We start from the raw sequence: 15,000 nt of genomic DNA, 5'->3' as shown, positions 1-15,000 counted from the left end.
GTTATTTGAGGTAATAAAGGAAGAAGAAAATGAAAAAAAGTAGAAGAAGAGAAAGAAAAGAAGGAAGAAGTAAAAGTAGAAAAAAAAAAAAAGAAAAAGAAAAAAAAGCAAACATGACGACAAGTCCCCCTTGGTCGCACTATAGTTCGATCGACTTTTATCCGATAATACATCGTACCGCTCGAATGCGAGAAAAGAAGAAATATGATAGAAAGGAAATTGAAATTGCGATTGTTAAGAGGAAGATAGAGTTAGGAAAAGAGAGAGAGAGAGAGAGAGGAAGTAAAAAAAACGAGATAATTATACGCGTGAACGAAGATAGAAAAATGACTGTTCTGTTTTTCTTTCTTTCTTTTTTTTTTTTTTGCAATTCCTTTTCTCTTTTCGTTATTTTTTTACCTTCTTTCTTTTTCTTTATTCGATTTCTTCTTTTTTCTTCTATAGGGTGAAAAACGTCGTATATATATATATATATATATATATATATATATATATATATATATATATATATATATAGTTTTTCTTTTCGTCGGACACGAATCTCGTTCGTTAGAAAATTCTTGGAGAAACGTTAAAATGTACTTTACTATATAAATAATCATCGTAATATCTCGAATCTGTGAGGATTTATTTCGAGACATAGTTCCTTTTATTCTATCCAGAGTTGTCATTAATAATGTACGTAAATAGAATGACAAGCAAATTTTTCCTCGAATACGAGACGAGGAGTGGAAAGGGGTAGAGGGGGTTAGAATGAGAGAGAGAGAGAGAGAGAGAGAGAGATCGTATATTTTCCGATTCTACGTTCGGGATTCGTGTGTAATCGATGAAAATAAACACAAGTGATAACCCGTACTCGCATAATTGTTCCCGAGATTTCACGAACGACGTGTATGAAAAAAGAAAAAGAAAGAAAAAGAAAGAAAAAGACAGAGAGAGAGAAAGAGAGAGAGAGAAAGAGAGAGTGAGAGAGAGAGAGAAAGAGAAAGTAACATCGTTTTAGATAAAGTTTAGATAAGCTACATAAGTCGTGGGGTCAATTTCAAAGTTGGACGCAATCCATTATACGCTACCCTCCAAAAAAAAAAAAAAAGATAGAAAGAAAAAGAAAAAGAAAAAAAGAAAAGAAAAGAAAAGAAGCCAACCCACGACGAGCATATTAACTTTATTGAAACTATACTAACTGAGGACTATAATATTTTTCAATTAGATTATTAATCTTTAGGTGATATGTTCTAGTAATCATGAATTTTTAGCTAATAGAAAATAGAAAATCTTTACAGATCAGAAATAATAATAATAATAATAATAATAATAATAATAATAATAATAATAATAATAATAATAATAATAATAATAATAATAATAATAATGATAATAATAATCACCCAAGCATGTCGATGTATCTTCTCAGGCTTAAGCCCTTCTTTATTAGCTTTACGTGTGTAGAAATGATCTTAGTCGATTAGAAAATCGACGTCTCGAGGACTTTCTGTCGTTTATTAGGAGAAGGAATGAACGAGAAAGAGAAATAGATAGATACATAGATAGATAGATAGGTAGATAAATAGATAAATAGTTAGATAGATAGATAGATAGTTATAGAGAGATAGAGAAAGAGAGACAGAGAGAGAGAGAGAGAGAGAGAGAGAGAGAGAGAAAGAGAGAGAGAGAGAGCCTCGAAGAGTCAAAGCTACACGCTGCTTCCGGTTCCGCCAATCATTTCTTTTTTCATCTTCCTTCTTGTGCTTCTCCTTTTGATTCTCTCTTTTTTCCACCCTTTAATCTGTCCCACCCTCGTTCCTCCCCATTTTTTTTTCACAGGCTCATCTATACGCATTTCCTTTATTCCCTATTTCGTATCTCCTCTATTCTTATTCTATATATCTTGAAAAGTGAAACACACACATACAGAGAGAGAGAGAGAGAGAAAGAGAGAGAGAGAGAGAGAGAGAGAGAGAGAGAAAGAGAAAGTAAAAAAGAGATAAAGCTTCTTAGTATGTCTATATGTAATCTTATACGCAAAACATTATATCGTACGATTGTTCTTAGACGAGATAGGCTATTGGAAAAAAGAAAATGATTCTTCTTTCGAGTCTCCTCTCGTAATAAAAATGGAGGTTTAAAAAACCCCTCACGCATCCTATTTTGCTCAGAGATAGATCTTCGTAAGGAAAATAGATAGAAAGAAATTGTAACAACAACAACAGCAACAACAACAACAACAACAACTACAACAACAACAACAACAACAACAACAACAACAACAACAACAACAAGAACTAGTACTATTACTACTACTACTACTATTACTATTACTATTACTATTACTATTACTATTACTAATACTATTACTATTACTAGTACTACAATTACAACAATAACAACAACAAAAACAACAACAACAACAAAAACAAAGAAACAAAAGTAAAAATGGAATAGAGAATAGATTATTACTTTTTCGATATACGATCTTGGCCGTGTTGTTCGTCGTAATACTAATTTCTCAATGGGTTGGAGGAAAGTGTTTGCGAAGTATTCACGGGAAAGAAGGAAATAAAAAAGACAAACAAAAGAAAAAGAAAACAAAAAATGAAAAAAGAAAAATCAATGGAGAATTAATTGTACTCATGATTGAAAAAAAACTACGAACTCGCTATTTTGAAGACGCTTTAAAAAGTATAACCTTCGCTTCGTGAGACTTCCCTTGCCGTATTTTGCGGTCCTCGGTACCTCGCTGATTTTGCGATTAGAGAAAGGGTTAATACGCGTTAGATAAAGGCTCGCTTTTGTGCAGATTCGATCTATCTTCGCTATATCGCTAACGTTATTAATCATTCTTCTTCATCTTCTATTATTACTTCACGAATTCCCGTGTCGTATCGATAATCGAACGTTAACGTTTGACAATGCTTGACTGGTGGGTTTTTTTTTCTCTTTTTCTTTTTAATTATTTTTTTTTCTTTCTTTTTCCTTCCTTTTCTTCTTCTTCTTCTTCTTCTTCTTCTTCGTCGTCTTCTTCTTCTTCTTCCCCTTGTTTCAATTGCAATTTAAATCCTTCGAAATTTTATTCACAACGTAATAATGAAATTTGGAAATATTTAATTTCTTTCTAAGAATTAATTCCAATTGGAATAATTTGGATATTTGATAAATGGAGATTTAATATTTTCTCTTGATGGCGTAGAAAACAAAAATTCCAATAACAATAATTATTAAAAATATATACCGTACATAGGTATATTTAATTTTTTCTCAATGATGAAAAGAAAAGAAAAAAAAAAAAAAAAAAAGAAAAAAAAAAGAACAGAAAAAAGACAATTCCAACTACATCATAAATTTTAAACGAACGTTGTTGTCAGGTGTTTTCGTTTTTTTCATGGAGTCATTTGATACGAAGGTCCTTTTTTTCTTCTTTCAAGGTACGACGTCATTTCTGACGTTTTTGGAGACGGGTATATACATTTGCACGTTTCACAAATGTAAAGATAAATATATTTCATTTCTTGGTAGCATCGGTGCCTTTAGCTCCGCAAAGCCCGCCTACTATCATCCGGAAACGGCTTGAATGTCTTCTTTAATCTATGCCGCCCTTCCATTCCTTGTGCTCTTCCGACACGATAACACGAACATCATCACCAACACTACCACCACCACCACAACCACCACCACTACCATCACCACCACCACCTTACCCTAGACTACAAGTTTTCAAAAAAAAGAGTAATAAGATAGAAGGAAAAGAGATAAGAAAATAAAAGCGAGCACGTGTGTGTGTGTGTATGTGTATCTAATATGTATGTATGTACGTAGATATATATGTGTATATATATATATATGTATATGTATATGTATATATATATATATATGTATGTAAAAATATACATATATACATAAACAGAAAGTCAAATGTTACGTTTGAAAGGTCACGAAAAAAAAAGAAAGAAAGGGAAAGATAAGAAAAAGATCGATAAAAAAGAGGAACGAAGAGAAAGTAGAGAGAGAGAGAGAGAGAGAGAGAGAGAGAGAAAGAGAGAGAAATCACGTAATACATAAGGTTATGAATTTATAAAGATATTTATACCTTAAGAATGAATAAGGAAAAAAGAGAGAGAGAGAGAGAGAATCTTTTGTGGCAACATAAATATATGGATAGTAAAAGGATAGGAAAGAAGACAGAAAGAAAGAAAGAAAAAAAGAAAGAAAAGAAAGGAAAGAAAAAGAAAGAACAAAATTACTATTTCGACACTTAAAACTAACCGTATAAAGTTTGTGGTGGGGGGACAAGGCCGAAGAATCCCGAGGGATTCCGATGCTCGAGAAAAGAAAATAAACTAACTAATTAAAACTAACTTGCGAGAGGAAGGATTAAAGGAGAAGAAGAAGAAGAAGAAGAAGAAGAAGAAGAAGAAGAAAAATTAGAGAAGCAACGAAATAAATAAATACATAAATAAATAAATAAATAAATAAATAAATAAATGAATAAATAGAGAAAAAAAATAAAATAAAGTAAAATAAAATAAAATAAATATACATAAAGCTCGCGTGTCCTCGGGCTCCTTCGGATCGTCGCGTCTTCCGACAATGATGTAATTATTAACTATGTAATCCCTTAACGTTATATTTTTCCTGGCGGTGGCACACGAATTTGACGACGAATGTGCCCCCATAAAAAAGGGCGTCTACATGATGCGTCTGATGCGTGTTTGCGTTGCTCGACACAACAACGACGCGCTACCAATTATTATTAATAATATATGGGCGCGTTAGTCGTAAAATTCGCGGGTCGCTTACGTTAACCGCCGGCAGTTTGTGATATATTTAGTGAAACAAATTAAAATTAAACGAAAAATAAAAAAGGAAGAAAAGAGAAGGAAAATAAAAAAGAAAAGTGGTTGTTATTCGAATTAAACGGGAAAAAGGAGAGGGAGAGAGAGAGAGAGAGAGAGAGAGAGAGAGAGAGAGTGTGAGAGAGTGAGAGAGTGAGAGAGTGAGAGAATGTGAATGAAGAGAGTTAGGAAAAAAAGAGATGAACGATAGATAGAGAAGTAGAGAAAGAGAGAGAGAGAGAGAGAGAGAGAGAAGTTGTAGCGCTCAAAGTGGTTTTACATATTCGAACTGAACACACAGAGAACATCTTTAAAATATACTTTACAATGCACATCGAAGAACATTGATATAACTATTAAAGAGAAAAAGAAAAATAAGAAATAAATAAATAAATAAAAGCATAGAAAGAGTAAGAGAAAGGAAGAGTGAGTGAGAGAGGGGAAAGAAAGACGGAAAAAAAGAAAGAAAAAAAATGAATATGGACGAGTTCGCGGCCACGCATGCCTGAGATATGGCTCGTTCGTTTTCCTCGCTAATAACGAAGATCACACTAACGTCGTTATGGCAATAGTTAATGGCGAACGATCGTTAGACTCTCGTAACATCTCGTTTTTCTTCTTCTTCTTCTTCTTCTTCTTCTTCTACTACTTCTACTTCGAGAATTAGGATCTCGATCTTTTTTGTCGATAGAACGAGAAAGAAAGATCCTGATCGATATTGTATCTTTCATGAGGAGGAATAAGTGGAGGAGAAGAAGAAGAATTATAATAATAATAATTATAATAATAATAATAATAATAATAATAATAATAATAATAATAATAATAATAATAATATTAATAATAATAATAATATTAATAATAATAATAATAATAATAATAATAATAATAATAATAATAATAATAATTAAAAAGAAAGAATGAAAAAAAAAGAAGATATAGTACGAAAGTAAAACGAATTCCTGCCGATGTGATTTTTGTCCTTGTCTAACGCGTAAGCCTCGTAGCTAATCGCCATCTCGATATTGTTGAAAAAGAGATTTTATATTGAACGATCGCGGATATATAATTTTTTATAAGACTAACTAAGCCCACACACGCACCCCCCACAGACTTACGATTATAATATAAAAACATTGCGTACACCAGAACAGTACTCTAGATTTCTAGCGCCGGGCGATATCTCTCAGCGTTGTGCTCAGGCTCGTTCGATGTGGTAAAAAAAGAAAGAAAGATAGAAAGGGAGAAAGAAAGAAAAAAAAAAAAAAAGAGACAAGAAAGAAGAAGAAGAAAAGGAAAAGAAAAGGAGAGAAAAGAAAACCAAACGAAACGAAAAGTAAGGAAGAAAGAAATAAAACAAGACATAATCTATAGGTATTATTGCGCCGGGATTAAAAAAGTAACGATATTAAATTAAAAGGGGGCGTTAATGAAAATTTTTCGAGATATATAGGAAACGTATCGATACTCGCGACGATTGGAGGTATGAATGGAACGAGGATTATAAATTAAGAATAAAAAAATCCTCCCCCCCCCCCCCCCCATGACAACCGAGAACACCCACGGCCTAAACCCGTCAAAAAAAAAAAAAAAAAAAAAAAAAAAAAAAAAAAAAAAAAAAAAAATAAATACATCTAACATATATGTACACATAAAAGACATATACATAATATACTTATACATTGACACGTTAAATAATGCACACACTATGATAATATTGTAATGTTATTTTTCGAAGTTAGGAATATAATGTAGATAACGATATATATGATATGTACGTATACGTACATATATATGATATGTGTACACCTACATGGAAAAATTCATACTGACGTTATACTCTACTCATTACACGTCTCTGCAACATTATACAAACGAAAGATATCGAGAAGGAGAAGACAGTCAGTCGCATCGATACGTCAAACGAACAAAGAAAAAGAAAAATAAAAAAAAAAAAAAACGACAAAAGAAAAAAAAAAAAAGAAAAAAAAAGAGAGAAAAGAAAAGGAAATAAGAAAAAAAAGATATAAAATAAAAAAGGAGTAAAAAAAAAAAAAAAGTAAATAAACAAACGAACGAACAAATAATGAAGGTGAAAAAATTAAAAAAGGAGATAAAAGTAAAAAAAAAGAAAAAACCGACGAAAACATCTAACATAATGACAAACAGCGAAGAAAATGGTATCGTGAAAGGAGGATCTCTCCACCTTTTCACAAATATCTTAACTTGTGTATTGTAGAGCCAATGGAAAGTACTTATGTATTTCGCGACTACTTGTGACTAAAAATTTTAAAAAACTAAGCGGTGTATGACGATGATGACATCGAAGACAAAGAAAATGGCGTTGACCATTACGAAGCGGCGCGAGGTCGCAACGATATTTTTACCAAGTTTTTCGATTATCGAGAAAATCCCTTTTACTCCGATTATTCCTATATAAACGAGAACTTAGATGTGGCCTCGCGCCTCTTTCTAATTATCGCGAGATAAAAACGTGATATAATAGGATCGTATGAATTCGATCGGATCGATAAAATTTCGATTTAATCGAGGATAAAGACAAAAAGGAAAAAAAAAAAAAGAAAAAAAAAAAAAAAAGAAATGGTTTTGATTGTTGCGATAAATAATAAATGAAAAGTGCGAACAGGATTGTCACATAAGAAAACCTCTCCCCTGATCCACTCCTTTCTCTCCTTACGTCGCTTACGTCCCTTCATTTTTCTAATTGTCCATCGAACTTCTTATCCCATCCTCCTTCCCTCTATCACCATTATCACTACCAATACCATCACCATCATAACCAACAACAACAATAACAACAATAACAACAACAGTACCACCATTACAAGGTGGCAAAGTAAGTTCGAGTTATGTATAACAGAGATGAAAAAGAAAAGGAAGAAGAAAGGAATAAAAAAAAGGGAGGAAAGAAAGAAGGAAAGAAAGAAAGAAAGAAAGAAAGAAAGGAATAAGGGAAAATATGAGGAAAGGGTGAGAGAAAAATAAAAAAAGGGGAAAGGAAGGGTGCGCAACGTGCGTCGCCGCGTTCATTCGACGAAATCTTTTGTAATAGATAATAACACGTCATAAGGAATTACCTATACGATCCGTGTTGCGTTCGATATGTTGCGGGAGAGGAAAATGATAGAAATAAAATAAAATAAAATAAAATAAAATAAAATAAAATAAAATAAAATAAAGTAAAATAAAATAAAGTAAAATAAAATAAAGTAAAATAAAGTAAAGTAAAGTAAAGTAAAATAAAATAAAATAAAATAAAATAAAATAAAATAAAATAAAATAAAATGAAATAGAGAAGAAGGAGAGGTTCATTGAGTGGGGGGCGCGACTTTCAAAAATTATAAGGAAAGTCGGTGTTATAATATTTGCGGCTAAGCTGAAAACGATATAGATTTTATTTCTTTTCGTTTTCTTTGTAAACATCTTGTTATTCGTATATATACATATATATGTGTATATATATATATATATATATATATATATATATTTTCTTTTTTTTCATTTACATTGTACGAATATGCTGGCATGTTGAAGAAACGTGGGTGAGGAATAAAAAATGGAATAAAGAAAGAAAGAAAGAAAGAGAGAAAGAAAGGAAGGAACGAAGGAAGAAAGAAAGAAAGAAAGAAAGAACCAAAAGCGTCGCGAAGCCGGTTGACGAAATCTTTCTATTTTTTGAAACGTACAGGCTACTCGATCGGCACCTATCATCCAATTTTTGAATCCCTTTTTTTCTTTCCCTCTTTTTCTTCTAAACGACGATTTCCTGATCAAGTCAGTGAATTTTCTCACGAAAAAAAGAAAAAAAAAAAGAAACAGGAAAATCGTTCGTGAAAAAGAAACTCCATAAGTTTCTTCACTTTTTCTTCTTTTTTCTTTTCTTTTTTTTGAAAACACCGAAACGACGATATTCCTGTTAATCGTTTCGTCGTATTCGTTAGGACGATTTACGAGTAGCTTATTCGTCACTTTTAATAGAAAGAGTAGGAATAGAGGAAGAGTAAGAACGAAATAGAGAGAGAGAGAGAGAGAGAGAGAAAGAGAGGAGATACTGTGTATGGACTAGGGGAAAATTAACATTGTGATGTTTACTGATCAAATATGTCAAAAAAAGAAGGCCCACTGGTTGAGGCCCGACATTTCTGAGTACACTATAAATAATAAACATTATGTAAAATTTACTGAAACATAGTCTATATTCTTTTTCTCCCATTTCCATATCCCATATCGATTAAAAAATATATACCCAGATTTATCTAATATACACGCGATTGAAGATGCAATATGTATCGTATCAATAAAAAAGAAATAAAAGAAAAGAAAAAAAAAAAATGACAAAAAATGCGGATTAAAAAGAAGTGGAAAAAATACATTGAATTGAGTCGAGAAATAAGATAACTTATCTCATGTGCAATGTGCATCATTGATTATAGTTCGCGTTATGCCGTGAATGCATCCAACTGCATTGTCGAATGCATTCGATTGGCTGATCGTTATGTGTGACTCATAGACACACACATACACATATACATGGGACAAATAGACAGACGGACGGACAGACAGACAGACATACATACATACATATGTGCACTTACATACATATAAACTTTGCAATAAATGATCTAATCCTCTCAGATCGAGATGAGTAGATCAATTTTAAAAATTGGCCTTAAACGACGTAATAACGTACGAGAAAGGTAATCTTATTGTTTGATCGATCATGCGCTTTAGCAACAGCAGTCGTCGCATCGAACTGCATCGAGGGACTTGGAAAAGTCTAACGTCATTGGTTGGTCAGTTTCCAAGTGCGCTCGTGCGCTAGAAATATGAGCCATCGACGAAGCGGTTTTATGTGCAGCGTCTGCGCACTTGCAGATTCCACGAAATAGTGCAATACGTTTTTGCTGATGTGTTCTCAACCACGATTGGACGATTGCATTTCTTTTTGTCATTTCTTCTTTTACTTTCGTTTCTATTAGGGCTCGATCTTTGTCATTGTGAAAGAAGAAAAAACAAACAAAAAAGAACAGAAAGGAAAAGAGGTAAGACGATATAAGTAATTCAAATTTAAGATTTGATCTGTATTTTTTCTGAAAAAGAAAAGAACAAAAAAAAAAAGAAAAGAAAAAGAAAGAAAAATCGAGAATTTGCAAATCTTAAAAAATTGTTGCCATTCGAACGAAAGATAAAACGATTGATAGTACGAATTAGAAAACACACAAGATAAAAAGAAAAAAATGAAGGAAAAAAGGAAACTCGGCCTTATTCGACCTTATTTCGAAAGTCGGATGAAAGCGTCGCGACGTCATCACGAGTGACGCCGTACGACGCCTCGGGGTGTTGAGCCTGAGCGCTGCGATCGTTTCTCGCAGTGGCGTAACACGATCCATAAGGTGAGGAGGAGAGAGTGCATTTGGTGAAACTGATAGTTGAGTAGTGGTCTGTCTATCGAAGGTAGGAATCAAGAGAAAAAAGAGACAGAGAAAGAGAGAGAGAGAGAGGGGGAAAGAGAGAACGAAAGAGAGAGACAGAGAGAGAGAGAACGAGGGAGAGAGAGAGAGAGAGAGAGAGAGAACGAGAGAGAACGAGAGAGAACGAGAGAGAAAGAGAGAGAGAGAAAGAGAGAACGAGACAGAAAAAAAAGGAAAGAAAAGCAAAGAAATAAAGGAAAGAAGAAAGAGAGAAGACGGAGAAAGAAGTAGATGGTGGAAAGTATAGAGAAAGAGAGTATACTCGTCACTATATAACCGAGGAAGGGTGAAAAGGAGGTAAGTGCGCGTTCGCGCGTCGAAAAATGTGGCGGTGCTGCCGGTGGAGGAGCCGCCACCTCGAAGAAGAGAACGAACCAAGAAAGAAAGGAAGGACAACGACGACGACGACGACGACGACGACGACGACGACGACGACGGCAACGGCGGCGGCGACGGTGACGGCGACGGCGACGACAACGACAACGAAAGTAACGAGAACAAAACCAACGACAACGATAATAACGACAATCAAGACGACGACGACGAAGACGACGATAGCTGGGACAACGGGAACTATTAGTAGGAGGAGAAGGAGGAGAAGAAGTTGGATTTCGAAGATCGAACGAAGAAATCTAAGAGTAAAAGGCTCTCAGTATATCCTCCAATACGAAGAGAAAGCATAATTTTCTGCGTTAGAAAACGTATATAATCTCAGGACTAATCAACATCATCAACATCATCATCATTATCATCATCATCATCATTTTATATACGTTTGACTCAACGAAAGACATACCGGAGAATTGTTCAAAGTGCGTAAACTTGTTGCAACAATTTTTCTTTCTTCATCGACATCACCCCTCCACCGTGCTCACCACCGCCGCCGCGGCCGCCGCCGCCGCCACCGCCACCGCCGCCGCCTCATCCCTACTCTACCCCCTTTTGCATGGCGAGTTATACGCGGGAACGTTCATCAAGACAATCCGAGTGAGTGTGATCAAGTTTTTAAGAAAAGGATTTTCATATTGAATCATCCTCTCTCTCTCTCTATCTCTCTATCTCTCTATCTCTCTCTCTATCTCTCTCTCTCTATCTCTCTCTCTCTCTCTCTCTCTCTCTCTCTCTCTCTCTCTCTATCTATCTATCTATCTATCTATCTATCTTTTTCTTTCTTTCTGTACTACCATTCCATTCTATACGTTTTCTTATTGAGACGGGAATACAGTGCAAATAGTTTACGCGGACCGTCACCGGACGCTGTGTCTGACGCTGACCGTCTATATTCACTTACCTGCTTGCGTGTCTGCCCTACCATCACCACAATCACCACCACCATCAACATTACCACCATCGCTTTTGCTCGATCCTATCGAACGTGTGGAATCTTGGAGCACTATGGGATATAAACGTGCATACACACATACATACACACACACACACACACACACACACACACACACACATATATATGCACGTACACGTACATGCTTACCGCATTCTTTTGTAATTTTCTATTTTTCTTTTATTTCCTTTATCTTTTTATTCCTTTTATTTATTTTTTTTCTTTTTCTTTCCTCATCTTTTCTTTTCTTTTCTTTTCTTTTCTTGTATATCACTATTCGCGAAGGAAAAACATACAAACAAACAAAAAAAATAGAAAAATAAAGAAGTAATAAAAGTCATGTCCCATTTCTTGTTTTCACATTTCCGACGTCTTTTTTTTTCTTTTTTTCTTTCTTTTTTTTTTTTTTTTTTTTTTTACATTTACGATATCGCGTATACTAGTTTGTTTTCGTATTAATTCAATATAACGCGATCGTCGATAAACAATAATAGTCTGTTAATTGAACATCGAACGACCAGTATCGTAATGTCGAGCATCATTCTTTAATCGTGATCATTGATCTTTCATAATTACTCCATATTACGTTAACGATAAAACATTGTTTATTATTCATTTTTGTTTACGAGATTACATCAATATTCAATTCTAATTAACGTTCTCGATTGTATTTAACGATTATATATGTATATATCTCTTCCATTCTGTTTCTCCATAAGTTCCCAACACTTCCAATGCTTATGAAATAACTTACGTTATCGATACGTCAATAATAAATGTACATTGTAAATAATAATAATAATAATAATAGTAATAATAATAATTATAATAATAATAATAATACGTTTCTATCGTTTACCATTGAACAATTTCGATCTTACGAAACTACGAATTAAATCGTTACGAAATAGAATTGCTTTTATATATTTACTTTTATAGTTATAGCAATAACTATAAAAAAAAAAAAATAAATAAATCTAGGATCTTACGAAACTGCAAATATGTTTCCATATGTTTTCTTATACATAAAACATTCTAATCGATATATATATATATATATATATATTTATTTATTATTACCTTTTGAACGAAGAACCGAATGATATACGTACTTGTTGAAAGATTATTTAATTTAATTGACCGTCCTCTCTCTCTTTCTCTCTTTCTCTCTCTCTCTTTTTCTTTTAACGAGACGCATTTATGTTACGTATGACGTAATAGTATACCACAACGATGATGTTGTCTTTCTTGTATACGTTGATATACGGTCGATAACCCTTCCAACATGTAAGAGTAAAAATAAAACTTGTTAACATTAAGTTCGATACAATTTCGAATGCATCGAAAGTGTTCATTAGGTTTAGAAGACAATGTTCATTTAGAATTAGAAGAATTAATGATCAATAGAAATTATTATAATGTTTAAATTAATATGTTTTTGCATTGATCAGTGATACCATGGACGATGATATCGATGACAAGGATGATACAAAACGGTAAGCTTTTACGTATGAAAGATAATCATAAAATGGAAAATAAATTTCGTTTCATTTTATTCTTTCATTTTTCTTCCTTTCTTATTTTCTTTTCTTCCTTTTTTTTCGTTTCTTCTTCTTATTCTCTTTTTTTTTTTATTTTTTTTCTTTTTTTTTTAGAAAGTCACGTAATCTCAGCGAGAAAAAACGCCGAGATCAATTCAACATGTTGGTGAGCGAGCTCGGAAGCATGGTGAGCTCGAATACACGAAAAATGGATAAGTCTACGGTATTGAAGTCCACTATCCTATTTTTGAAGAATCACAATGGTGCGTTTAATGAAATACAATTCTTGTCTTGTTTTTTCTTTCTTTTTTTTTTGCTTTTTTTCTTTTGTAATAAATGAAAATGATTCATTTATAAGGATAAATTTTTATTTTTTCAAAATATGATTATATATATAATATATATATATATATATATATATATACGTATATATATTATATCATATCTATTACAGAGGTAGCTGTAAGGTCTAGAGTACATGAAATTCAAGAGGATTGGAAGCCATCATTTTTATCCAATGAAGAATTTACTCATCTTATATTAGAAGTAAATAATAAATGATCGATTCTTCTTGTTATTATATATATATATATATATATATATATATATATATATAAAATTTGTTTTATATAAAATTAATTTATTATTATAATTTACATGATAGGCATTAGACGGATTCATAATGATATTCTCATCTAACGGACGTATTTATTACGTTTCCGAAAGCGTCACTTCTCTTCTCGGTTATTTACCAAGTGAATTAGAAAATACCACTATATACGATATAGCTTATCAAGAGGATCAATCTCATCTTTATAACGTTCTCCTTAATCCTGATAGTATCAGAGATCGACGTACCGTTAAGAAAGGTATCTTTTGAAACAATAATAAAATCTAATTGACGATTAATTAGAAATGGCCGATCATTTTTATGTATATAGAGGATCAAGTATCGTTTACATGTCATATCAAAAGAGGTGGATTTGATTTTCAAGAGGATCCAATATACGAGCTCGTTCAATTTATTGGATATTTTCGTGAGTACAATTATTTTTTGTTTTCTTGTTTTTTCCTTATTCCTTTTCCTCTTCTTTCTTTTTTTTTTCTTTTTTAATTTTTATACTCATTAACATAACACAAGGAAGAATTTCAAAAATAATTATTATAAAATATTTAATGAAGGTTCCGACGTGGATACCAACGTGGATAATTTACTTCCTAATACAAGGTTTAACAACATGTGTGGATCAGATACCAAGTAATTAATTATACATTTTTTATTTAATTTCTGCGATATATACATATATACATATATATATATATGTATATATCGCATATATTATATTATTTGCAGAATGGTTTTTGTTGGAACAGGCCGATTACAGACACCGCAGTTGATACGAGAAATGTCGGTCATGGACAGTACCAAATCAGAATTCACTTCTCGGCACAGTCTTGAATGGAAGTTTTTGTTTCTAGATCACAGAGCTCCACCGATTATCGGATATCTACCTTTCGAAGTTTTAGGTACATCCGGCTACGATTATTATCACGTTGATGATTTGGATAAAGTCGTTACTTGCCACGAATCTTGTAAGTTATAAAATGAAATCTCCTATTTTATAGTCAACCTCGCCATGAAAGATATTTTCAGTGATGCAGAAGGGCGAGGGTACCTCTTGTCACTATAGATTCCTAACTAAAGGCCAACAATGGATATGGTTACAAACTAGATTTTTCATAACGTATAACCAATGGAATTCGAAGCCAGAATTCATTGTTTGTACTCATCACGT

General features: G+C 32.8%; 1 protein-coding gene across 1 annotated transcript in view; it reads left to right on the top strand.

Moving 5' to 3' along the window:
- The first annotated feature begins 10,454 nt into the window (after positions 1 to 10,454).
- The window catches only part of LOC124957321 (circadian locomoter output cycles protein kaput-like), a 6,967-nt gene continuing 2,421 nt past the window's right edge, over positions 10,455 to 15,000 (top strand). Inside the window, exons 1-9 of the mRNA XM_047514268.1 lie at positions 10,455 to 11,308; positions 13,115 to 13,159; positions 13,319 to 13,467; positions 13,659 to 13,750; positions 13,869 to 14,073; positions 14,146 to 14,241; positions 14,387 to 14,462; positions 14,559 to 14,797; positions 14,859 to 15,000. The exon at positions 14,859 to 15,000 is cut by the window's right edge and continues 109 nt beyond it. Coding sequence (XP_047370224.1) covers positions 11,268 to 11,308; positions 13,115 to 13,159; positions 13,319 to 13,467; positions 13,659 to 13,750; positions 13,869 to 14,073; positions 14,146 to 14,241; positions 14,387 to 14,462; positions 14,559 to 14,797; positions 14,859 to 15,000 — 1,085 coding nt within the window. The 5' untranslated portion in view covers positions 10,455 to 11,267. The remainder of the gene's footprint in view (positions 11,309 to 13,114; positions 13,160 to 13,318; positions 13,468 to 13,658; positions 13,751 to 13,868; positions 14,074 to 14,145; positions 14,242 to 14,386; positions 14,463 to 14,558; positions 14,798 to 14,858) is intronic.

The sequence above is a fragment of the Vespa velutina genome, chromosome 1 (assembly GCF_912470025.1).
Source record: "Vespa velutina chromosome 1, iVesVel2.1, whole genome shotgun sequence".
Lineage (NCBI taxonomy): Eukaryota > Metazoa > Arthropoda > Insecta > Hymenoptera > Vespidae > Vespa > Vespa velutina.
Note: the sequence above shows the minus strand (reverse complement) of the source record. Positions and strands in the feature narration are given on the sequence as shown.